Source organism: Amia ocellicauda, chromosome 15 (assembly GCF_036373705.1).
Source record: "Amia ocellicauda isolate fAmiCal2 chromosome 15, fAmiCal2.hap1, whole genome shotgun sequence".
Taxonomy (NCBI): Eukaryota; Metazoa; Chordata; class Actinopteri; order Amiiformes; family Amiidae; genus Amia; species Amia ocellicauda.
The window spans coordinates 27,053,200-27,080,730 of record NC_089864.1 but is presented as its reverse complement, the minus strand read 5'-3'; the positions used below and the strand labels follow the sequence as shown (position 1 = coordinate 27,080,730).

At 39.4% G+C, this 27,531-nt stretch overlaps 2 protein-coding genes across 7 annotated transcripts in view; one reads left to right on the top strand and one right to left on the bottom strand.

The window, feature by feature from the left end:
* dennd11 (DENN domain containing 11) overlaps positions 1–14,766 on the bottom strand; it is a 26,161-nt gene extending 11,395 nt beyond the window's left edge. Inside the window, exons 1-2 of the mRNA XM_066724575.1 lie at positions 14,373–14,766; positions 3,600–3,699 (exon numbers count right to left, since the gene is read on the bottom strand). Coding sequence (XP_066580672.1) covers positions 3,600–3,699; positions 14,373–14,766 — 494 coding nt within the window. The remainder of the gene's footprint in view (positions 1–3,599; positions 3,700–14,372) is intronic.
* On the top strand, positions 14,753–27,531 carry wee2 (WEE2 oocyte meiosis inhibiting kinase). Of its 6 annotated transcripts, none has more exons than XM_066724570.1 (13): positions 14,997–15,087; positions 15,548–15,758; positions 17,832–18,133; positions 18,610–18,803; positions 19,834–19,885; positions 20,611–20,780; positions 21,385–21,506; positions 22,072–22,218; positions 22,359–22,466; positions 22,699–22,784; positions 23,743–23,923; positions 25,411–25,556; positions 26,688–27,531. In XM_066724570.1, exons 3-13 carry the CDS (start codon positions 17,834–17,836, stop codon positions 26,901–26,903), a joined length of 1,722 nt encoding a protein of 573 aa, XP_066580667.1. In that variant the 5' UTR covers positions 14,997–15,087; positions 15,548–15,758; positions 17,832–17,833; the 3' UTR covers positions 26,904–27,531. The 6 variants fall into 6 exon arrangements, with proteins under 6 accessions (XP_066580668.1, XP_066580667.1, XP_066580669.1 ...); XM_066724572.1 differs by having other exon boundaries at positions 15,019–15,109; positions 23,753–23,923; XM_066724569.1 differs by having other exon boundaries at positions 15,019–15,109.

Here is a 27,531-nt window from a genome sequence, read left to right as displayed (position 1 = left end):
TGATGACAACTAGAAACATTCCACTTTACTCTACTTTGGGTTTAGACTTTCTGTATGTTTTGAGGATCTACAAAATCTATTCCAGGATCATTCTTGTCTGAACTTCGAAATCCAAATTCTAGAACCTTACCACCTTCATTTCAGTCTTGGAATCTAGCAGTTTATTAAAACAGCAGCTTTATATTTTTACAATACATTTCAGGTGAAATCTTACTTCTTCAACCACTGATCCAATAAAAAATGTATTCCTGTATCACTAAATACCATCTAAAGAAATACAAAATAATACTAGCTATAATGGTCAAACACAAAATGTTTTGAGTCAAGCTTATTAATACAAAAAATGGCTGAATCGTGTCCCTCAAGGCCCACGGTTTTATTATTATTATTATCTTTATTTCTTAGCAGACGCCCTTATCCAGGGCAACTTACAACAGAAGTGCAAAACAAAGTGCAAAAATACAGTTAAGTAAAGGCATCAATCATGGACTATCAGGGACTAATATTATAAGTACTGTCTGAAAAGATGTGTCTTGAGTAAGCGCCGGAATGAGGTCTAGGAGTCTGCTGTTTTGACTTTGGTGGGAAGGTCGTTCCACCATTTAGGGGCCAGGGATGAGAAGGAGCGGCTCTGGAGGAAGGGGAGTGGAGAGGAGGTAGAGTTAGTCTTCTGGCACTGGAGGAGCGCAGTGGTCTGGAGGGGATGTATGGAGAGACGAGTGTCTGAAGGTAACTCGGTGCAGTGTGGTCGAGACATCGGTAGGTGAGGGTCAATGTTTTGAACTGAATGCGTGCCGGTATCGGGAGCCAGTGGAGGGAGCGGTGGAGTGGAGTAGCGTGTGTGAATTGTGGCAGAGAGAATACCAGACAAGCCGCAGAGTTCTGGATGAGCTGGAGCGGCGGGTAGTAGTTGCAGGCAGGTAGTCGGTGAGGAAGGGACGGATCCGGCGTATGTTGCTCAGGAAGAATCTACAGGTGCGTGTCAGTGTGGTGATGTGCTGGGTGTAGGAGAGTGCAGGATCGAGGGTGACTCCGAGATTTTTTGCGGAAAATAAAGGAGAGAGTGTGGTGGATTCCAAGGGGATCGAGATGGAGAGGTCAGCAGAAGGTGAGGAAGAGTGGGGGAAAAACAGAAGATCTGATTTGGAGAGGTTGAGCTTGAGGTGGTGTGAGTGCATCCAGGCGGAGATAGCAGACAAGCAGGAAGAGATGCAAGATTGGACGAGACTGTTAGAGGAGGGAAAAAACAGGAAGATCTGGGCATCATCTGCGTAAAGGTGGTAGGAGAAACCACGGGAAGCGATGAGGGGGCCCAGGGAGCGAGTGTAGAGAGAGAACAGGAGCGGGCCCAGGACGGAGCCTTGGGGAACGCCTGTGAGGAGAGGTTAAGGGGTGGATGAGGAACCTCGCCATGTCACTTGGTAGGACCGGTCACTGAGGTAGGAGGAGAACCAGGTGAGAGCAGTCCCAGAGATTCCAAGGTCAGCGAGGCAGGAGAGGAGGATGGAGTGATCGACAGTGTCAAATGCTGCGGAGAGGTCAAGGATGAGGACCGAAGAGAGGGAGGCCGCCCGAGCACAGCTGAGGGAGTCAGTGGAGTCGCTTGGAGGAGACGAGAAGGGAGAGGGTCCAGGGCACATGTTGTAGGTTTGTGACGTAGGAGGAGAGCGGAAACTTCAGAGTCCGAGAGAGGTGAGAATGAAGAAAAGGAAGCTTGACCGGTGGGAGGTTTGGGTGTGATGGGAGAGGAGGGGGGACTGTTGAAGAGCCTGCAGATGTCTGCAATCTTGGAGGAGAAGGAGGCGAAATCATCAGCAGTGAGAGATGAGGGAGGAGGAGGGGGAGGGGGAGTGGGGGCAAGGAGGGTGGAGAAGGTGGAGAAGAGTTTGCGGGGGTTGTTGACAGTGGATTCGAAGAGTGATTGGAAGTAAGACTACTTCTTTCCCTGCAACCTAGGTACTACACTCCAATCAAACTTAATAAATTGACTCCTGCTGGTACAAGACACCATTATACTCCACAGAACACAGCGTGGCACTTCATAGATCAATTTCAAATTAATTTATAGTCTCTTGTCAACTAACTAACTTTGCCCAGAGCAACATCCTCCCTGGTTCCTTCTGCTAAATGTACTATAGGGCTGTCCAGTCATGGTCCTGGAGAGCCTCAATCCAGCAGGTTTTACAGGTCACTCTTTAATCAGCAATTTTTAAGCACTGAACATCAATATAAACGCAATTTCAAAGATTATCCTAAGTTACAGTTCACATAAGGAAATCAGTCAATTTAAATAAATTCATTAGGCCCTAATCTATGGATGTCAAGTCTCGGTTTTGAGGGAGAGTGCAATTGGTAGTGATGTTATGCTAAAAGCAGGGTTCATGAAGCAGTATCAACCCTTCCAAAGCAAAAGGTATCGATACAGTGGTTCAAAGCCCCTTGACACCTTGCCAGAAACCACGTGATCACTGCAAAATAATCTTTGTTACGTCACACCAGCAGCATACAGTGTCAAAATTCTTTGCAATATGTGTTGGTTTACCAAACACCCTTAATACTTAAGAGGTCTGAACCACCTCAGATGCAAGGGTTATAGAGACGAGACAGATTTGCAGATGCTATAGAATACATTTATTGAGAGCGAGAGAGACAGAGATAAATACTTAGACTTAGAGATGGTGACAGAAAAGCAGGATAGATAGACATATAGGTTTAGAGATGGTTATAGTTATAGAGACATAGATTTAGTGACAGATAGATAGATATTGTGGTAGAGTCAGGCCAGGATACAAGGACCAGATTTCCCTGAATTGACCAAGCCACTCAGTTAATCTGTTTCTATTCTAAAGCCTAGACCAAATAAAAACTGCCTGCCCGCTAATGGCAATTTACAAACTTGTTCCCAATCGCAGATTCATGTATGGTAAGAAGCCACTTTCTTCTAGTTATAAATTAAAATATGATAGGGTATCATTTTTTTCACGAGTAGAGAAACGTTTTGATTTTGTCTAGGCTAAAGAATGTCTTTTTTAAGAAACTGATGATTTAGAGCAGGGGTTTTCAACCAGTCCTGGAGTACCCCCTGCCCTGCTGGTTTTTGTTCCAACCTAGGTCTTAATTACTTAATTGAATGTTATATTGCTTTGTTACTTCAATTAAGGTTCAATTAAGCAATTTAGAGCACGGTTGGAACAAAAACCAGCAGGGCAGGGGGTACTCCAGGACCATGACAGTGGTGAAAAATCACTGAACCACTGAGTGACCTGTGAAACTGGATTGGGGCTCTCCAGGACCATGACAGGACAGCCCTATTGTACCTCAACTCTGGAAGTCCCTGGCTGTTAAATTTAGAAAAGTCACAAGCATTTTCTTGTTCAAAAGCAAAGTTTGAACTTGAAAAGGATTTCATTGTGCCTTCAATAACTGTTTGGGCAGAATTTACTTTGGAAAACATCCACATCATTTAAACATACTTTCTAATTGAATGTCTCCTTCCGCTGTATTCTCACTATGCTCAGATTCACAGTAAAGAGCTTTGAGATGTTCCAAAACACACTGACCAATGTAGAAAACATGAAGACAAACATTTGAATGCTTACATGAAGTCTGAAGCAATTCTGTGGGATCCACTTGCCATGGACTTAAACTCCACACCATCCAGGTTTATATCTTGAGGCAAACACCATTCCACTATGTTACCTGGTGAATGAAAAATAAAAATAATATCACTACACTTCCTAAAACATTTAAAACATGAATCCATAGTTCAAATAATTAAAATGTATCTACTGTACATAAGTTATATTCTATATCCCAATAAACTATCAAGGCCGGGTTTTCCGATTTCATAATGATTTCAAATACGAGTTTAACTAATTCTGAGCACAAATCACAAAAACATAATCCCCTTCATTTAAAAAATGATAACTGACTTCTTTACAAAAATGTTTCAGGTATCATATCTTTGTTATATTTTACTCCAATAGGGACCATAGGGAGAAAAAAAAAATTATGACCAGGACCTTGCCTTCTTTTCCAGGCATTGCAGTTACATTTACCTAATATGCAAGCCCTGATTTAATATTTCTCAACATGAGGTTTTCTTTATCAATGTACAAGTACTTTAGAGGATACACTCTAAAACTGTATGACTAAATGTGTAAATGGCAGAACTTAATGTAATTTTATTATTCAAATTCAACTGAATATCATGCCCCAAAATATGATGCATTCTACACTGTATTTTGCCTAAACATATGGGTGTAAAATGGCACAAGCTGAAAGGCAAAGAAAACCCACACACATTATTCATGGTATCAAAGTAAATGCAGAGTAAAATGAAACAGGTGAGGGTAAGCGGGTGACAACAATGATCTTATTCTTCTTAAACTTCATTGTTATGCTATATGATTTTCTGCTGGTGCCCTCTCCACTTCTACATACTGCCTTGAGCTCTGTGTCTTGTGCCAATCTCAAGAGGATTTGCTAGGCCGAAACCATTCTAACTATTCAATATTTAATGTTATCTAGCCAGCTTAAGATATGATCTTCCCCTTCCTTATTTATTCACTACCAGTCCCTTCACCAGAAGTTAAAGGTAACCATCTCTTCTCTCCTCAAAACAATTTGTAAGTAAACTTGACGAGGCCATGTTAAATTAAATCTTCAACACACCTGCCTATGGAAATTTCCAAGATTCATATTTGATGGCAAGTGCCAGCTTGGCAGACATAACCACCAGCAAAAATCAAACGCACCATTGACAGACACATTTGAAATCAGAGATCGTAAGATAAACTGAAGTTCTGATATAATCTATGCCCTAAAACAGTAACTTTTGACCCTGTATAAAGTCACCTACAGGTTGTTAAACAGATATGACTATTCTCAGAAGACAACACATAGCAAATCAAAAGACATGAATGCAGACATTTTTGGACAACACACTTTGATTACTCCATTTAAGAGCTTTTACTGCATGTTACAGAGTGCTGAAGGCTAAGTGCCGATGAGGCAGTTGAAATTACACGTGTCTCACTCACTTACTAGCCCTCCAACTCTCGTTTCTTCCTTGTGGTATGAAAAACAAAGGGGAAGTTGTGGTTTTGAATGCGGCAAGTCTTATTTTTTGTTTGTTTTCTATTTCTTTATTTTTATTTTTTCCCCAGACTGCCTTAAAGATCTCTCTCACATCAGAATCTGATATGGTTAAAGATCTGGTATTAGTCATACAGTATTGCTGTACTCTTTGTGTGTACAGTATTGCAGGATGTACAGACCGCTGCACACTGGATCTTATAAGTCATTTTTAGTCTGTCATTTGAAAAATTGTCCATCATGGACATTGCACATTGGATCCGTTTAAACCACACCAGATACACAGCCTTTCCTGCATGTTGCACTGGTATGCACCAGTTTCTTTACCTCCTCAACTACAATGATATGCATTTAAAATTATATATATATATATATATATATATATATATATATATATATATATATATATATTATATATATATACACTCACCTAAAGGATTATTAGAAACACCATACTAATACTGTGTTTGACCCCCTTTCGCCTTCAGAACTGCCTTGAAAATGACAAAGGCACTAGATCAAAGTGGTTGGTCAGAAGAGCTTCATCCACAAAAAAACTGGTGTGATAAAAGAAAGGAGAGGTGCTGACATGTAATAGCTATAGTAAAATATGGAGGTGGAATCGCGTTGGTTCGGCATTCCCGATTTTAAAAATATCAACAAGATATTATACAGCATTAAAAAAAAAAAAAAAAAACTTAAAACCAATGCCAAGTCTGACCTACACAAAACAGAACAGTGAGGATGAAAAGCTCAGTATGTATTATTGAACTCTGATTAGGAATAATGTTCAAAATTGCTGAAAAATAAATACATTACACTAAAATGGTTCCAGATGTATTTTGGAAGACTATAGTTAGGGTTATACTATATGTACATACTATTATACAAGATGTAATAAATAGTTTAATGTCTGTTAATACTTATCTCTTACTAGATAATATTAATAAATAACCAATACATTTCTTGCAGTCCACTTGTGTTTGTTTTTTATTTCTGCATTCATGTTTTTATAAACTCACTGTCATCAGGTCATAAATGCAAATAAGCCATACTTTAAATAAGCTGTAAAAACAAGCTAAAAATAAAACCAAGAACTGAACAAAATACGTCAACACAACAAGATCACTGATGGAAACCCAGACGCATCACAAAGAAAATTGCATGTAAAAGTACATTTTACAGGATGCTCTGACTAATTCCATATCTAAGGTTGTAGATATGGTGGTTTAAACCATTTATAATCTGCACTGCTGCAGAGCTCTTATACACAAGCCAAACAGTTAAACCTCAAGCCTATCTTCACTTCCAAACTGTGCCAGTTCGCAGCTCAGGCATTGCCTCCAATTTCATTTGGATTTTATACACAAGCATTCAGAAGTTTCTAGCAACTTTTTATGTTGTTATCATAATTTGTATATTCATGTATATAAACAAATGAAGGGATAAGAGAAAAAAAACAAAGGTATATGACATGCTTAAAAGAGTGAAGATGTTAAAATGGCAATGGGCTGAACACATCGCAGGGAGACCAAATCAGAGATGTAAAAAAAAAAAAAAAAAAAAAGCTAATAGAATGGATCCCAAGAAATTAAAAAAAGACAACCACCACACATATGATGGGAAGATAAGATTGTCTCTAATGGAGGTTACATTAGCAAAGCTGTTTGAAATAAGTAGAAATATTTCGGGGCCTTCATTCAGCAGTGGATTGACAAAGGCTGATGAAGATATATGTATACACACACTCACTTGTGTGTGTGTGTGTATATATACACTCACCTAAAGGATTATTAGGAACACCATACTAATACTGTGTTTGACCCCCTTTCGCCTTCAGAACTGCCTTAATTCTACGTGGCATTGATTCAACAAGGTGCTGAAAGCATTCTTTAGAAATGTTGGCCCATATTGATAGGATAGCATCTTGCAGTTGATGGAGATTTGTGGGATGAACATCCAGGGCACGAAGCTCCCGTTCCACCACATCCCAAAGATGCTCTATTGGGTTGAGATCTGGTGACTGTCGGGGCCAGTTTAGTACAGTGAACTCATTGTCATGTTCAAGAAACCAATTTGAAATTATTCGACCTTTGTGACATGGTGCATTATCCTGCTGGAAGTAGCCATCAGAGGATGGGTACATGGTGGTCATAAAGGGATGGACATGGTCAGAAACAATGCTCAGGTAGGCCGTGGCATTTAAACGATGCCCAATTGGCACTAAGGGGCCTAAAGTGTGCCAAGAAAACATCCCCCACACCATTACACCACCACCACCAGCCTGCACAGTGGTAACAAGGCATGATGGATCCATGTTCTCATTCTGTTTACGCCAAATTCTGACTCTACCATCTGAATGTCTCAACAGAAATCGAGACTCATCAGACCAGGCAACATTTTTCCAGTCTTCAACTGTCCAATTTTGGTGAGCTTGTGCAAATTGTAGCCTCTTTTTCCTATTTGTAGTGGAGATGAGTGGTACCCGGTGGGGTCTTCTGCTGTTGTAGCCCATCCGCCTCAAGGTTGTACGTGTTGTGGCTTCACAAATGCTTTGCTGCATACCTCGGTTGTAACGAGTGCTTATTTCAGTCAAAGTTGCTCTTCTTCAAGTTTGATTTTGAAAAATCTCAGCAAATCAGACAATTTTATGGATTAGCAAATTACTCTCAGCATGAAGAATAATCAGTGTAAACTATATAAATTATAGTATCAATCCAGACATTTTTCTTAATGAGTTTTCATACATTGCCCTGTATTCAGATTCATAAACTTACCTTTAAATAGCAACTTAATTTATTCTGCAATGCAAATGTGGAAAACTTTCAACTATCTGAATTTAACTTCACAGCTCAGGCTTCCAAACACAGTAGCACCTTTGGTCAATAGACGCCAATGAGAAGAGATAATATAAAGCTTTTTTTCAAAACATATTTTCAAATCTGTATACTGTACAGTAGGACTGATACTAAAATGATGGGCTAATGGCCGAGTGATGGTTGTTTCATTTAAACTGACTGACGCAGTTGGTAGAGATTAGTGAATACTGTGATTCACATTGTGTCTAGTCTTACATGAAGAGAAATTTAAAGCAGTAGTTTGGGTTGAACTTATTGAAATTAATGATAGCAAGGGCAACGTTTGCACAGAAGACACAGACAACATTAAAACTAAAATAAATCAGCAGCACCATGATATATATTCATATTCTGCAGATGGACTTTTGAAATAAATTAACACTGTGTAGCAATCAGGGAACATCAGTACATTCAGGGAACTGTTTCTGCAACAATGAGTGGACAGGGTAGCCTAATGTAATCTACAAACAACAAGCAAGGAGGGGACTTGCTGACCCTAAAACTCCACTTTGTCAATTATTAGGCGTTCATAAATTGAAGCTGAAACATTTTCACTACATCAAATTTTAAAGAAACACGTTAATGGTTGTTGAACTTAATATTGGTACTTTTAATGTCTGCTTTTGTTCATTAAGAGAAATCTAAAATTGACTGTGACTGTGCTTCCTAGCTGGTCTCTCTCTTTTTAGTATCCCTGCCAGCCTGCTGTACGAACATTGTAGGCAGAACACTTTGGATTAAACATAACACTCTTACTTTCAAGATAGTTCCCCCTTCTCACAGTTACTGATATTGGTCATTTTCAATTACTGTAGTGGATTGCACCACTAAGTCCAGTAAATGCAAGTTAGCTTCACATTTGTTTTTATTCTCATCCTTCCCCATCAACACATAGAGACAGTTCCCCTTTTTTAATTTTCTTGTTGTCATTTTAACATTTCATGCTGTGAAATGTTTAAAACAGACACCTGGCACCCTCATCTCTGACTGGATGTAAAATGTACACACAGAAAATGTAGCTGAACAAACACAACAAATCAGCTGCCAATCAATATGTTCCAAAGCCTATTATTCTTTATTATTATTCCTCTCTGAGGGAAATGCAAGGTCAGAGAGAGATAAAGGTTTACTGTAAAAAACAGTTAAGGAAACTTCTAATAATAATGTAGGCACTATTCAGGGATACCAATGATGTCTATTGTCTTAACTGTAAGCGTATCTGTACTATTATTAATAATGCTCGTCTTGACTACACCATGCATAGTACTGATGTACCCTTGGCCATATATTTTATTTTATTACTTGAAGTAACATTTACTACCCCTAAGTACAATCATGCATTCTTGCTCTAAATGTATTATGTTTCTTGAAATGTGTAGATTTTGTGATCTGTTGAAGAAAAGTTAAAGCAGGGAATCTTCATTTCAACAAACTGAAACCTTCTCCTGCAGCTCAGACCAGCCCATGGCATCTGTAGAGAAGCCAAGCATGGGTCTATGACCCAATGTGCCAAAACTGTGAATTAGATTGTCCTCAGTGAATGCAAAATTACAGTGTCTAGCACAGATATTGAGCTCCGTCACAGCTGTTAACCCTCCATATGCATAATTCTGCTAAAACTACAGACAAATGGCCAGCAAATAAACCTGCTAACAAACACTTTGCTCACAAAAATATAATAATCTGCATGTGAAACGATAAGTTCCTTGTTATAAATTCATCAGCTCAACCCTGCACCTGACAAAACAGAGATCTGATAGCCCAGGCTCATTCCTATTATGTCTAAGTCACCTGACACTCATGGAAAACAGAGGCTGACTGTGCAAAGAAAGGGAGTTAAGAGGTGTTTTAGAAGAGGCAACTTTCTAAATGCAAAAAAGGCAGAGAATCAACTCAAGGAGAAAGCAAAAGATGCTGTGATTCTAGATGGTTCTGAATGATTTACAAGACCATATTTCTTCCACGGAAGGTTTCATACCACAAACATAAACAGAGCAGTCAGCTGGGCTGGTCATGTGGAGCACCTGCGTTCCATTCCCATTCTCTTCCAGTCCAGAGCAGTTTACACACTACAGCATCTAACCATAGTCATAGTACCTTGGCAAATCATAGCATTGCAAATAACTTTCAAGACTTTGGGCCTTGTGCTTTTTGTTACCACTGTGATTACTGTACTGTACTGTACTGGTCAGAAATATCTGCTTTTCTGTTGCAGCCAAACTGTTCAATCTGTTGTCCTTTGAAACATGGATATCCTCTTGGCAAGGCTTTAGCAGGAACTGACTGACTAATCAAACACTGCACTTGTCTACTTCTCCTTGTTTCAAGAAACTCAGTCTCCCACAATAATCCTGTTTTTACCCACTACTCTAATAAGCCACTGGGGGTTTTGTGGTTTATATATCTTCACGGCATCCTGTTGAAAACTGTTCCGAAAGAAACACCACAAGTTTGCAATTTTGCACAATTGTCACTGTTAAATTACATCTGAATGATAATGCAAATTGGGGTTCTAATAGAATAGACTAAGAAATGAAGGAATTACATGACTTCCTTGTTTAGGGTAAATTGTAATGATATTCTGCAGGTATCTCAATGAAAAAAAATCAAATATGATGAGTGCGTGTGTCAATTTAATAAACTGACTCATTTAAAGAAAGGCTGAGTCTCCTGTTGCTGCAGATGTGGTGTCAGAAAAGCAGTTTAAAGGACTACTTTATGTTTTGATACTGACAAATACATAGATATATATATATATATATATATATATATATATATATATATATATATATATATATATATATATATATATATATATATATAGTGGATAATGCAAGAAAGGGTTTTTATGATATTTATTTACATTTTACATTTGCCTCACAGCATGTTAGCAATAGAACAATTTCAATAATGCACTTTATCAGTTATTGCCTTAGCCTACTTAGTTATAGACTTCATAGGTTAATGACTAACTAGTAAGATTTACTAATACAAAATATGTATTATTACCCTTAACTTTGTATAACTGATTTAAAAGAAAACTGTGTTTCTTCCCTGGTGATGCTCTGCCAGGTCTGCACTGCAGCTGTCTTTAGTTCCTGCTTGTTCTTAGGGCATTTTGCCTTCAGCAAGTGAAATGCATGCTCAATTGGATTCAGGTCAGGTGACTGACTTGGCCATTGTAGTACATTCCAATTCTTTGCCTTGGGATGCTTTCGCAGTATGCTTCGGGTCATTGTCCATCTGCACTGTGAAGCGCTGTCCAATGAATCCACCACAGTTGTTTTCCGTCGTCTTCCTTGAGGTGTTCCTGCTTTTTTTTTTTTTTTTTTTTTTTTTTTTTTTACAACAACATGGATTGATGCACAAATAAAACATACCTCACAACTTTCTGATGGCAGAAAGGACATTCCACCCACAGCTACCAGGTAATTTGCATCTTCTGTTAGATTCTTCTCCAGAGTGTGAAGCATATTGCAAATCAGACTGGGGCACATATTTACCAAATGCAAAAGTTTTGGAATGTCTTTGAATGAAATTTGGAGTAAAGCTGAATACTTTCTTCCCAGTTTAACAAGAAAGTGTAATTTACATTTGTCAGATCTCATATTGATGAAGATGTTTTCACAGAACAAATTGATGGTAGGAAAAATGTATGTTATAATATGCAAAACATAATGCACTAGAACTTTTCTTTCATGAAATCGTATGTGCTAATTACAAAACCTTTTCATTAATATTGCTTTCTCTTTCAATTATAAGCATATGCTCTACAGTTTAAATGTATTCTATATATTATTATTTTTTGCTCCTGGTAAAATACATCTTATTTAAAGATTGTCTGAACAATTTTGAATACATCTAATTACTTACAAAACCATGATTAAATGGATGTTAACCATATTGGCCATGTTGTTATTGAACATGATAATTTGCATACATTTGTAGTAATAGAATAGCTAATTGAGATGATTAAGTAATGCAATGGAATGACTGTTGATGATCTCTCAATAGCTGGCTTACTGAGGAGCTTATTCATCCTCATGGGGCTGAAGGACTGAAATTCCATTTAAAACACCAGATTATGCAAAACATTCTAGGTCTTACTGATGCTCACTGGCCCTGCTTTAAGTTAAATAGAGAATGGCAAGAGTGTTTTTTTTTTTTTTTTAACCTATGCATTGATGATCTAAACTAGGGGTGGCTAAACCTGGTCCTGGACAGCCACAATCCTGCAGGTTTTCTAGGTGTCTCTAAATAACCAATCATTGGATACCTTGAACACAGGGACATTTGGGCTAATTAAGCCCCACAATTGGTTAAATTAAGCAGTTAACAATCTGGATAGCACAAAAACCTTTAGGCCCTGTGGTTCTCCAGGACCAGGGTTAGCCAACCCTGTTCTACACTAATAATGCAGTTTATCAATGAATTTGATAGTTATTTCTGTCAATGAGAAAGATACATACAGCTGTGTAAGATACATTTAAAAAAATGAATGATTACACATTTCCCCCAAAAACACAACCTTTCTAGGCAAAAACTTTGAATGAAAAGAGTGTATACTTTTTTCTTTACATTTATAAATCACATTACTTTCCAGAGAATAAACTTTTTACTGTTAGTAAACTATATCAATGCAGCTACTGAATAGCATCTGCACTGCATAGTGTCAGAGACCAATTCATTATAAAGATACCACAGTCTTTCAGACAACAGCAAAGAGAAGTGCAACACAGTGTTCACACTTTGAGGCCATCTTGAAACAAGAACCATTAACCAAACCTACAAACTGTGCAAACAGCAGACAATTTCAGGTTTCAAATGAAATTGCACATTTAAACTATGAATTTAGCTCCTGATTTGTCAAAAGAGAGCATCACAAAGGCATGAGTCTGTGCTGCCATGACCAAAAGGTTATAAAGAAGCTATTGCATAAGCAGCCAGGCTTCTGTCACAGAACACTTTCTCAGGATGGGTCACCAATCAAGGCTGATTCATTCGAAGGAAAACCCACAAAGCAGAAGACTATTTATTCTGTGAAAATATCCCTCAAAGAAATCTACAACATTGATGTGTGCTTCACTTTCACTATAGCTCAAATGCAAATAATAAGAAGCAAATTAAAAATTAAATACAATCAGTGTTGAGCTGTTGCCATAGTTGTGTTTGGGTGAAGGTCAAAGACCATTTCACACACACAGTTACAATATTTCAATGTATAGCACCTTCAAATTAAAAAAATATAGAGCCACATTAATGGAGGGCTTAACAGGGAGAAATGACATGAAAATCCAATTAAAAAAAAAGTGAACAAAAATAACTTATTTTTTTCTGAAGGAGGTTGCATGTAAAACTGGCACAAATTAAAACTACTCTTAGTCTTACATTCTAAATAAAAAGTACCCCTGATGAATGACAAAATAACAGGAAATAGACTACAATATAGTCACAAGAAGTCATGGCTTTGTAGCTAATATAGTACAAATTACGATTTATCAGGGGTCAAGTATAAATGTATAACTAGCGCCACAAGTTACAGCAAGTGCCAAGAAGGAGCGTCAATTTCCGTTTACAAAGGGAGGAGAGCTCTCAAAAAGCATCTTTCAGAGGAAAGTTTTACACTTTCAACTGTAATCATTGTCTGCAAAACTATTCAGAAAGAGCACACATATTGTGTTGTAACTATAACTGTACTAGAGTATAAATCATTGAATGTGTTTAAAAATGCATTAGGTTGAATGACGCATCACAATTTCTCATCAGTGTTTTCTTTAGACTTGCAAAGGTTCAACACGGGAATCTAAGCATGTAATAATAAAGGTAGGTCATGTATGAAGAGGTACTGGTAAATGGCGCGTTTTGACTGAATTTACCCGATAGGCAGACTTCAATATTGTATTCTAAATAATATAATTTAGTTAAAGGGCTATAGTATAGTCATAAACTTGTTATAGAAAGAGGGAAAATAAAACAGGACTGCCAATGTTATACAGACTGATATTGTGAACGCTTTATTAGAATTCATAGAATCAATGGGTCTTGAGGATAGACTGCTTAGTGTTAGTACCCAGTGCCATACTGAAGTAATTGTACTTGTATATTAAGCAATCGTTTAATTATATATATATATTTATATATATATATATATTGTTTTCTATTAACATGAAAAGATCATCTTACGAATGTGATGACGTTTTTTCAAGGTATTCACCATTAGGGACATTCATATGCGTTATAATGAACACGACGACTTGCTTTTCAATATTTAGTTTGTTCAAATGTACATGGATATCTTCATTTCATTTGAACACGTTGTATCATACAATGTACCCTTTCAGAGTCTTCTCTATTGCTGTGCCAAGAGAGCAAACCTAAAATGCCAAATCTCCTTATATTGATCACTCATTAGCTTACCTGATCGGGTATCAAAGGTCACCACGAAAACAGACACGATTTGGTCCTTTTCTTCCCAATCTGTTGCCCTTTGCTTCTTTACTGGGAAATCGCTATCCCAGCTGGAGAAATTGGAGTTCCCTTTAACCGGACTCGGTGCATCCCGGTACGGCCCCGTCTGAACCGCACCTACTTGGCAGTCTGCTTCCCCGCTAACAGCTGCTACAACCGCGGGTAAGGCTGTCGGACCTCCGGGGCTCGTACTCCAGCCTGTGCCCGGCGCAGTGCTGCCCAGCGCCCGGCAGCTGACTGGGCTCGGTTCCGAAGCCTTCTCCGGCGGAGCAGCTGGAACCGGTTCGGCCGCTGGGGTTTCTTCCCAGTCAAGCAGCGGAGCCCGATCCGACTGCTCTACCATGGCTGGACCCCGGGGGACTCAAATCTCTTCAGAAAGTTGACTAGTTGTAGTCGGAACACGTTTGAAATTGATACTGGCAATAAACAGGTATGTTCAGGCCAACGCAGCGCCGGTAAACAGAGCGTGTTGACAGACGGCGCCGACTCCCTCCTCTCGGGCCGGAGAGGCTCGCCAGCAGCGCCGCGTCACACAGCTCCACTTCCGCTCCTGTGGCTCATTAGCATGCGCGCAATAACAACCGCGCTGCTGCTGCCGCCGGCCTGTACAGATCCTGCCAAAACTCCTGGTTCAAAATGTGCCAAAATACCAAAGTTCACAAAAGTCAGTATTTCAAATACTATCGGTAGGTAGTAATTCCGGGTAGTAAATAAATAACCGTGTGTGACGGGAGGGGGCGGGGGAATTAATATAATAATTATTCGCCTGCTTGTAATGTAATTGGGTAATAGATTTATGCAGTTTTCATACAAAACTGTTGAAATGAACCAAGATTCAAGTGGGCTACCTAGGTCTATACATATGCGTTTGTGTGCGTAGGCTATAGCGTGTATATATAAAATCACGATCAGCCTATATAGGTCCACTGCTGGATGAAGGCCTCCACAAGATATTTCCACTTGCTTCTAACAAAAGACAGAAAATACAACTTGTTTTCCGTCATTTTGTTAGATCAAGTCACAGTAGGTTGCAGAAATCAAGTCGTTTTATCTTCAAATGAACACAGTCACTGAAAATGTGAACTCCTACAACTAAGGATGCGATCTCAACTTTCTCCCCACAGTAGCGGAAAGGCGCGCTAGACTCTTCGACGCTGGACTCGCATTTCGGGCTCCGCTCATCGCTCCTCCTCCTCCGTCATGTGATTGATTTATAGGCAGCCAATCGCCGGGGAGACTCGGGGGCGGAGTCAAAGGTCACTATTAAAGGGGCTCCTAATTTGCATACATCGCGCGAAACTCAAGTGTGGAGGACGGCCAGACCGTGGGCAGCAGGTATGGAGCCAAGAAAGACAAAACCCAGCCACATTAAAGGATTTAAAATAAATGATTTAAATGCAATATCCTTACTTTTTAAAACATTGCTTAACGTTAGGTGAATGTTCTTTGGATAATGTTATGAAATGTTTAAGGCATGGCTACTATGTAAGAAGTTCACATTGTGGGGAATATCCTGTTTATCCAGAAACAAACGGACACGCTTGTTTTCTGGAGACATTGTTGAGTTACAATCCAATTATTTTTCATCTGTCGACAAGGAATTCGTCACAGTCTCAATTCATTTCATTTAACGACATTGGGATAATTTGCTATATCTTCCTGTGAACTCCATCCACGTAGAGTATTTAAACGTGTTTAATATTACCACAAACCGTTAATGCTTAAAATACAATCAGACATTTCAGAATTGCTTTAGTAATTGTGCATGAAGTTACATAACGAAATCTGGAAAACTTTAAACCGGGTTAAAACCGATTCATGTATCGCACAGTTTTAAAGCCAAAGTTGCTAATATACATGAAGTATTCGATTTTGCATCCAGCTGCAAGATTAATACAAATGTTATTATTCTTCACTTAACATTAACCCAGTTAAGAGTTGGGGTCGGGGGCACGAAACCATGCATAGGGTGCAGTATAAAACGTGATTCAAAAGTGTGTGTGTACATATGTCAGTGGTTCCCATTAATTAACTACACTGTGGCGGCCCGCAATTAATTTGTCCCGCCACAGTTTCAGAATGAATCCTAAATATTTTCACTCTCAAAATATACGTCAAATATCGGTGTGTTTTGCACCGAGCGGGCCTACAGCATCGTGTAGCTCATCATCCCTTCAGCAGCTGCCTCGGGTCACTGGTTTAAAACAGGGGTGTGCATGACCAATACTGCAAGGCTGTTGTCCACGACTACTCGAATAGTCGCCCCCCTCCCCCATTCAAAATGGGACATAAATTACATGTGAAATAATACAATGCGACATTTTTTGCGATTGCAAAAAAGTTGTGCACTTTATTTTAAAGTACTTATCTAACAATAACTTTGTTAAATAAACATTAGGCTATGCAAAAAGACCTTCCTATTAGAAGACCTATGGAAATGGCATAATATCAGACCTGTCAAATCTCATTTTGTCACTTATCGTCTCCCTGTATTGTCTTACACTTACTTACACTTTTACAATTATTTTTGTCACAATTTCAAATTAACTATAAAGGTTGTTACTATTTGTTTATAAAGCAATATTTTGTAATTATAGCTGTAACTGATTGACCAAATTTCTATATTTTTTCAAATTGTGTAAATTTTCATTCATTAATAGTTTAGCAATGTGAGTTGCAATGAAATGCCTGATCATTAGCATCCTTGTGGCAATGTTTTCTGGTCATAACATAACAAAATATTATCTGTGTATCCCGGCTGTGATATGTTGCCTATAGTTATGTCGGTTAATTAAGCTTTACTGTCAATCTTCTTTTCTATGCCCAGGAAATTTAAGTGTCCAAATGCGGGATGCTAACTTTGTCACTGATGTGCCTTCCCTCCCCTCCCCCTGTATATTTTTTTCTTCTCATTAATTGACTGCAGTGGAATGAAAACACTTTAAATAAACCAGTGCGACACATTTATGTAATTTCATTGATGGCTGTAGGCTCAAGCGTCTTACAAATTGACACAACTCTATGTATAGGTTTATGATTGGATTGTTTACAAAAGCACAACATTCTTCAAGGATAATCCAGACTCTTTTCTTCTCAAAGTGCACCAGATTGAGGCATTTAACTGTTAAAATGTACACAATTTTCCCAAGTGTGGGGAAACAATGTATGTACAAACTGTATCTAACCAGTAGCATGTACTCTTATAGGAATGTTGGTTATTAAACCATGCAGGTCACCTTGGATAATGTAGTCTACTAACTTGCTTAATAGAAATGTATGTACATAATGAGTATATATAGTATATTAAATATTAAAATGTTTCTTGTTAGACCTATAGAAAAGCTATGTTATAGGGGTACTCTTTACCATAACACCACAACCCCATTACTAATGATCTCTTTCTGGCAGTGATGGCATTTATGGGGCAGAGTGACCGGACCATTCAGCAGCTGGATTTCTCCAGCTGTGGGGAAGAGGACAGCAGCGACAGCAGCATGGATGACTGGAGCTGGAGGGAGCACAGCCCTAACAATGGCTGGAGGAGGCAGAGGAGGGAGAGTTCGATCTGCCGGACTCCCAGGATGTTGCGGGAGCCCCCTCAGGGCACCACCCCATCCCCCTCGACCTCCCACAGCCCCTGTCCTGGGACGCCTCTGCACTACACCACCTGGAGGAAGCTGCGACTCTGCGACACTCCCAGCACCCCTAAAGTAAGACCAGCTAGACACTAATGTGGGTAGGCTCTGTGGTAAATAGCATAAACCTAGGGCCACTGACACTAAGGGTGGCACTCCAGTGTTCTTGAAAATGCAGTATAGAGGCTCCCAGGTGACTCAACCACTAAGTCTGCTATCTGACCCATTAGTCCAGACAGTGCTGGTTCAAAACTGAGTCATGTCATAGTAGACATTGACTGGGATTTCATATGGGGCTGCAAGCAATCAGCTTTACCCTACTGGGATGAGTGGGTATGGTTTTCACAGCTTGCTAAACAGCACTTCACAAATATTTCAAGTGCATTAGATAAATTATTCAATTTGCAATGTGTATATTCACCTCTGTGATGCGTGGTCAAGATAGCCATGAAACCACACCTGTCAGTTGCCATAAATTCAGCCTGATTTTAATCTTTGCAACCTGTGAAGTCTTAGGGCATGCTTTACACAGTCCCTTCACTTTTTCTCAGAGCTTATTGTCCAAGGCCAGCCTGCCCAACTCCAATGGGAAGCTGTGTCAAAGTCAGAGGATCCTGAGGTTCACTGGAGGGTCAGATCTCAACAGAGTGCCTTCAGTCAATGTCAATCCCTTTACTCCCGAGACCTTCAGGAAGTCCAGTGAGCAGCAGAAGAGGAAGAACCGGGATTATGATGATGAGGCCAGGTAAGGACACCTCTTCAGGCTTTCTCAACTGCTGGGAGACTTCTCACACTCAGGAGCAGCTTCAGTATAGCCCTGAACCTGGGAAGCCATAGGGCGGGTGTGTCAAATTTTGTTCCTGTTGGTTTGTAGTGCCTTTTGAGTTTTGTTCCAACACATCTCCCAGCTACTTTGTTGTTCTAATCACAGGCTTCCAAGTTGTTGGGGTACTATATCCGGTGGTGACAGAAGAGCCTGATTTTACTAAGATGTTAAATTTACTCCTTGCAATGGTTGCAAAAAGCTCCTATAAATCTTAAATTGAAAAACTTCAGAGTTAAATGAATTACAACTGCTGGTCTTACCCATGAGTAAATTGACCCACTTTCAGGTTGAAGAAAATATATACATAAAAAAAAAAAAGTGCTGAAAACTTGCTATCAGGGAGGGGCTTTTGTGCCTTCTCAGCTCAAAACTGCCTCACTACTCTAGGGGGGGGGGGGGGGGGGGACTGTTCTTGGATTTGATTTAATTGAGACAGTTTGACCCCTTTCCCTGATTTTAATCAGTTGATCACTTGGAAAAACATGCAGGACTGCAACCTTTTAAGGAATGGAGGCTGATAACCATGAAATTGCTAAACCTAAAATAACATTTGATTTAAAGAAAGTAAGCAGCATTTGGCAAAACATACAAATCAGTAGTATATCACCACATGTATGTTTAAATTGTGCACACTTATGTAATAGTTACTGATGTACAAATTACTAACTTTCAAAGTTTCATGTTTAGAAGTGTAAGAGTGGATTTGAGAATGCAAATCAGAGAATAACACTCAAAAATGTGGTGTGTAATCTTTTCATATCCTTGTTTATAGAATTGGAACATGTTAACCTCCCAGTGTTTTTTTTAATGTATATAAGGTAGTTTTTATTATTCTGGGGCAATACAATGTTGGTGGGGGTGGGTGGGTGGGGGGATAGTAAGAGAAGGCTTTTTCTGATTTATGATAAGCAGTGCTGACTTGTAACTAACATGGCCTGTCCTTGTTTAGTGAAATGTACACCACATTCTCGGATGATGATGAAGCCTTTCTACCATCAAAGGTATCAATTTTGTTATCTTGTACTTTGTTTGCCATTGGTCTATGTAGGATAAAGCCTCAGTTAAAATTTAAGCTGAAAAAAATGAGAATAAAATTACTGTTCGTTAACCTTGGTGCACTACCGGTCAAAAGTTTTAAAACCTCAATTTTTTTTATTTGAAATGTATGCAGTCCAAGTCCAGTGAATAACCTGAAATGGTACAAAGGTAAGCAGTAAACTGCCAGAGGTTAAACAAAATTTGGTTACCAAAAACTGAAAAATAATGTATATTTCAGAGTTATATACTGTTACTACACCCCCTTCAGCATTATTTGGCAGTTATGCGCAGCTCTTGTCCATGGAAGTTACACTGTATTCCTACAATGCACACCGTTTGAAAGCTTTGATCCAACCACTCCTTAACATTTAAGTACACATTTACACTGAAGGTACAAAACTTGAGGAAAAAAAGCAAAGCTTTTATTGGTTCCAAAACTACATACATTTTGATTTAAGAAAACCCAAGGATCAAGGAAAGTTTAAGCAGATTAATAAAATTTGTCCCAGAACTTAAGTTTTTCATCTGACTCAAATTGGAAGCCTGATTTAATGGAACTATGAAAAGTGTGCATACTAATGAATTGTAGTTCAAATGACAGGAGGCCAAAAAAAGTTTTATATAGCAGTTTTTTGTTTTTGTTTTTGTCCTGTCTCTGGTACTTTGTCTGACTGTGTCCTTCTCCCAGCGTGCCACAATGCTGGAGAACATGGCTTCTCGCTACGAGTCAGAGTTTCTGGAGCTTGAGCGGATCGGGGCGGGGGAGTTTGGTGCTGTGTTCAAATGTGTCAAGAGGCTAGACGGCTGCCTGTACGCAATCAAGCGCTCAAGGAGGCCGGTGGCTGGCTCTGCAAACGAGTGAGTGCAGCCAATATGGCCATGTCAGCCCAGTCATGAGGACATATCGCAGTATAATCCCTGACTCATAAGTTCTGTGTAAATGTACATATTGTGATGAGAAGCATTTTTATACAGATTGGTAGCTGGTTGTGTTGAGAGTATTTTTTTCTCGCATGAATTACAGAGTTGTAGATATGATAATGAATGAAAAGGACACAAGCTGCTCAGATGAATACAATTGAATACTTCCATCCAATACTTTTTTTTTTTTTTGCTCTGCATCCTCTCAGCATATACATTTTTTTTCTAGCAATGGTATTGTCTCCTTTACAAACCCATTAATTACTTGTTAAACACTAAATGCAATTCTTCTTTTCTGTAATGGCAATTTGTGTTTCACTGCTTTTAAGCTTCCCCCTTCCCATTTGCCACCTGCTGGCTGTTGACATGGTTTGCAAAAGTGCAGAGGCGTAAACAAAGTACAGCTATTTGCATTTAGAAAGATTTCAAAATGTAATTACTCTAGAATGCCTCAGACAACAATTATGCCTGAGTGGTGTAGCATTTAAAATGGATGAAATGTTCAAAATAGCATCCCTGCCTCTCCACCCTCTGTAAACAGGCAGCTGGCCCTCAGAGAGGTGTACGCCCACGCTGTCCTCGGCCATCACCCACATGTTGTGCGTTATTACTCCGCCTGGGCTGAGGATGACCATATGATCATCCAGAACGAGTACTGCAATGGTAAGATTGGCAATCCTTTGAGAGCCTAGGGAAAGGAGTTTTTCTATAGACCAGGGGTCTCCAACCCTGGTCCTGGAGAGCCCCTATCCAGCAGGTTTTGGAGGTCACCCTTCTGTCACCAATTTATAAATGCCTGGAAGTATTTAATTGGAGACCCCTGCTACAGAGCAATGACTTGTTAATTTTTTTGATCCAGCTGAGCTCTCAATTGCATAGACTGGTGGACTTTCTTTGCTTGTTTAGACCTTTTCTATGTGGAACAGACAGTTTAAATGGGCAGAGGACTTTCCAGTAAATGTAGTTAGTCAACAAAGGTTGCTGGTTTAAACAAATGACCATCTCGGTAGCCCAAAATTCCATTTAATTCCCTTCTGTAGTGAAAATGTTGTCTGTAGCAACATTCAACTTTTCCACTAGCCCAGCTAGCTTGAGAAAATGTGCATACAAACCTATTGAAGGTACATTAAGGGTCTGAGAAGACTGTTTCCTTCCCCACACCAAACAAACTGAGCTTTCCCAGGTTTCCTGACTGGTGCACTCAAAGTAGTATCTGCTGTGTTGCCAGGGGGGAGCCTTCACGATGTCGTTGTGGAGAACGAGGCCCAGGGACGTCTGTTCCAGGAGCCGCAGCTGAAGGAAATACTCTTGCAGGTATCCATGGGTCTGAAATACATCCACAGCTCGGGACTTGTTCATCTGGACATCAAACCCAGTAAGCCACCGTCTGAAGAGACTTCCAAACCTTTAGTTGCTTAGTTCTGTTAAATCCTAAATTCCATTCTTACAAATTCAGGGGGAGGGGTCTAGAGAGGGTTGCTTTGACATGGCCACCTTTCTTCCTGCACTTACAAGGTAACATATTCGTGTGCCATCGCCCTGTGTCTAACAGTCAAGCAAACGATGGGGAGAGTGATGAGGAGGATGAGGAGAACACTTCCACAAGTGTGGTCTATAAAATTGGTGAGACACTGATTGGTGGTTTCAGGACACCGGACTCAAATTGGGATTCATATATTCTTAAGTGAAGATGTGGGGGTGGTACAATTTCTAACCCGGAGTTCTGTAGGGAAATGCCAAAACTGAACTTACTCAAACCACAGCACAGGTGTCTCCTTCACACAACAGACAATTATTTTTACTTGTGGCCTCCGGCCTCTATCTTGATTTTTACCTTTGATTGTATGATCCCTAGGTGACTTGGGTCATGTGACCTCAGCTACTAGCCCCCAGGTGGAGGAGGGAGACAGCAGATTTCTGGCAAGTGAGGTGCTGCAGGAGGTGAGACCATTTCATTACCGTAGTCGGGACTGGTGAGAAATCGTGTGTGGCTATTTTCAATTTGACTTATTTTAAACATTCTTAAAGCATTACCCAAAACGTATAGTTTCTCCCAAATGTTTAATTTTGTCAACTAGGAAAACATCTGATCACTTAACTACATTTTGGTCTTCACCTGCTAAAAGTTAATGATATTGATTCAACCGCAATTTAAAAATTGGCAATGTCTGTCTTTTATATATATTACTTTCCCATTTATACATATCAGAAAGATTTGCCAGTTGAGCTACTGATTTCAAGACATCATCAAGGGCTTATCACATGTCAGTGTAATTTTATTGTTCCTGTTACAGTAAGGAAGACCGCACACTCAGAAAATAATCCCAAAATTTGAAATGTATAAATCGGGTGTGTGGTCTTCCTTACTTGTAATTACTTTGTTCCTGCTGACCTGCACCTCATTTGCATTACTGTTGTGCATACTTTTTGTTTTGCGAAGTTTCAATATTAGAACATTTTAGAAACTGATATTTAAACACCCGTTTCTCCATAATGGAATATTCTTAACTGCTCATTAGTATTTGTTTGTCCTATTTTCAATAACTGGTGCTTCTAGAGCTCATTCAAATTCATATAGTGGATTTGGCTTTAGCTTCACTTTCTTCTATTTAGAAAAGGCTAGGATTTTCTTGAAACGGAAGGAGTTCATTTAAGGAATTTCAGAATTGGTGAAGCTAATATTCAGCTCCTGTTACAGATTTTTATACATTCTCATTTTGGGCTACCAGACCAGTTTTTACGAGTAATTTTTTTTTTTTTTTTAAATCTGCCTTTTACTCTGCCTTTACTCTGTCCACCTAACTCACTCACCAGAGTCTACGCAACATAAATGCATTTCACCCATCCCCTACAGTCTGCTTTCAGTGACCTTTTCTGCCGCCAGCCTCGCCATTGTTAGTCTTTCACAGGATTATTCTCACCTGCCCAAAGCGGATATCTTCGCCCTGGGTCTGACCATCCTGTTGGCAGGTGGCGCAGATCCACTCCCACAGAACGGGGAAGAATGGCACTTTCTCCGCCAAGGCCATCTTCCCACACTCCCCCAGGAGCTCTCGGTACCATTCCACAGCCTGCTCAGCGTAAGATGGCCTCTTTTAAACACTGTGTGCAGTTACCAGTTACTTTTGGGTTTCCAGTCCCTTATGTTGGCTGCATTTTGTACCAACTAACATAATCAAAGGTGACTTCGGGTGTTCTGTGAGTCTAAACACTGCTTTAATTACAATAAAAGGTATGTGGACAGAAGGATGGTTAATGTGATTCCCCAGTATGCAAATTAAAACTGGAATATTGTATTTGAGAAAGTGGTATTACATTGAACTGCTTCTTAAATTTGTTAAATTTTATTTGTAATGCACCTTTCTTATACTCAAAGCGCTATAGTACATTACAATCACAAGCTTACAGCATGATCTATAATAACAATCGCAAACAATTAAGAAAAAAACCTGATTAAAAATAAGTTTTAAGCAGTTTCTTAAAACCAAAAAAACTAAGGAGCATTCCTTATGGAAACAGGTATTGAGTTCCACAACTTAGGAGCAATGCAAGAGAAGGCCCTACCACTCATGGTTTTCAATTTACAAAGAGGCTGATATAGAGAGATGAACCAGCAGGATGAAGAGAATGAGAGGAAGTATACAATGTTACCAAATCACAAATATAAACAGGGGCCAGCCCATGTACTGTGTTATAGGTTAACAATTTGAAAATCAATACGGGTTTGAACTGGTAGCCAATGTAATTGGGGGAAAAAAAACAGGGGTAATGTGCTGATGTGAAGATGCGAGTCGGGACACGAGCAGCTGAATTTTGTATGTATTGTAACCTCTTAATTGAGATGGACAGCAGACCTACACAAAGTGAATTACAGTAATCAAGCCTGGATATAATGAAGGCATGAATAACCCTTTCTGCATCAGGCAAAGAAAGAAAAGGCCTGATTCGCGCAATATTTCGAAAATGAAAAAAGGCTACTTTAGTCATATTTTTAAAGTGAGTGGTAAAAGAAAGCTGTGCATCAAAAAAATACACCGAAGTTCCGCACATGATTTGCAGGAATAATGCTGTCATCCACTCGCCAGCTTCATGGTTGTACATTCCAAAATTCATGTACTACAATTTGTGAATGCAAAATCTTTTTTTCTTCCCCCCCCCCCCCCCCCCCATATACTTGGAAAATCACATTGAAATGCCACTACTGGGTGGAACTTGCATACATACTCTACTGCTATATCCCAAACTAAAATCAAAAACAAAATTTAAGAATAAACCGGGTTTGAATGTATAATATAGAAGGCAGGTGGGTTGTTATAGATATCCCTAAAACAAAAGGGTTTAAGGGTGATGAAATAAACTGGAAACAAAAAACAGAACTCCTGTGAATCAAATTCGATATGCTCCGATTTTAAGGATGCACTTGCCTTGTAAATGCAATGGAGTCGGGTTTGTATACATTGTTGTATTGATCTGCCATGCTGGTTTCCAAAATTCTAAATCCACAATTTCTGTATGAGCTCCAAGTTCTGTTGACCCTTGCTGAGTGCTCTGTGTGACTCTGTGGCAGATGCTCCTGGATCCTATTGCCTCTGTACGCCCGTCTGCCTCAGCGCTGTGCAGACACCCAGTCCTGAAGAGGGGCTCTGGGAAATCGGCCGCCCAGCTTCTCAAGGAGCTCAATGTGGAGCGGTTCAGGACCGCTATGTTGGAAAGGTGCGTCTCAGATCTTCGCTTAACCTTTCCAAGACAGATCCACAGAAAATTCACTGGCCATTCCTGTTGCTTCCTCTTCCTGTATTGCAAGTTTGTGCATAATTTCCCCAACTGGCTTTAAACAAATGTTGTATCTTGCATGAAATAGTAGGCCTGAAAACAGAACAAACGATACATAATTGGAAAGTCCCATGCCTCCCCTTTCAAATAACATGACATGCATGGCTGTCTCTTGTTTTGGCAGGGCAGGAGGACATTGTATGTACATTTTCAGAGGGTCTCTCTACTATCTGACTTACTTTGATGTGGAAACCTTTCCCTGTAAGGTGTTTCCTGCTGCAGATGAAGAAATAAATATTGTACCCTTTCTTTCATGCGTTAATCTTAATTAGTGTAAAACAAAGTTTAATTGATGTACCACTTTAGTTTATTAGTGTTTATCCTGTAGAGGGAGCGGTTTGCAATGGATCAGCTGCAAGTTGTACAAAATTGATTTAAAATGCATTAATTCAAAATATAACCTGCTTATGAGATGAGCATTTCTAAGCTATGGGTTCTCTAAATAGGTATGCTTCCAATCTGCATAAATATAAGATTTAATGCCTGGTGTATTTATGTATTCCAAAAAGATAACCCCTGAATCCCAGTTTTGTTTTGTAGTGAATTGTCAGAAGTGTAGTTACTGTATAGCAGTATCATACCTTCTTATAACCAAAGAAAATGTACAAGTTTCTGTGATCTTGCTTTCCCTTGCAGGGCTTGTATGTTATATTACAGTATCAGTATAAAACCTAATCTCTCAATGTCTCAACTTTGTTTCGTTTCAGTTAATACAAAAATTAGTTTAAACAAGTGTTGGGAATGGATGCTTCAGAAACTTCTTTTTAGGTGTGTTTGCTATGCATCTGTTGAAATGAAGAAATGGCTTTTTAGGTCTTGGTTTCATTATGATGCATCCATTTGATCTGCATTGAATAATAATGGTTCTGCGATTACACTTTTAAAATTGTAGTATTGTGGCCACCTATAAACAACGTGAAATACTGCATTTTACATTGGTTTAGCAGTTTGAGGTTTTATTGAGGTTCTCTCTCTCTCTCTCTCTCTCTCTCTCTCCCTCCCTCCATCCAGGGAGCTGAAAGAGGCCCGACTAGCTGCCACTTCACCCCTGCAGGACCTAGACCACTTCCGCCACTTCTCCCGCCAGCCGGGCTCCACAACTCGGCCGGGAGTACGGAGGTTGGTGGGTGGAAAGGCTGTGCGCTCGATGAGCTTTGGCGGCCCGGGACACTGAATGGCCCTTCTGGATGGGTAATATTGGACACCCTGCCATTGACAGGGTTATAGAACACACTTCTGCCCCTGCTCTGAACCATCACAAGGTGGGGAGTTGGAGGAGGGCAACTTGAGAACAGATGGTTCTCATCAGTAGAAGTACTCTGTTGGCGCCTGATAACAGATTGTCAAACGCTACCATAATTACATAGGATTCAAAGTTTTATTTTTATTTTATTTTAATTTTTTTTGCATTAAGAATCTTGTTCATTCAATGTTAACATTCACTGTTAAGAAGTATTCAATATTCTGTGGAAAATGTACCTTTGACATCGCAGAAACCCTTCAAAATTGGCTGAGGTAGAAAAAAAAAAAGTGTCAGGTCCTCAGCAATGTGGCAAATGGTGTTAAATATGTTATGACTAGAATATCTGATGTTAATTAGACGTAAAGAAACCTTGACACTACGATCTTGCAGTGGTAACCAGGCACTTAAAGCACCTAAAACCCACATATATAAACAATTGTGTAAATACCAGCCCACCGATGCTCTTTGTACTTGGCGAGGAAGTCCAGGTGTAAACTGTACACCAGGTGCATTAGCCACAGTTTTGCTTTTTATTTTATTTTTATTTTTTACTCAATTATAGTAAAATAATTTTAATGCAACCAATGTAAATAAAGTTTTAAAATATTTTAA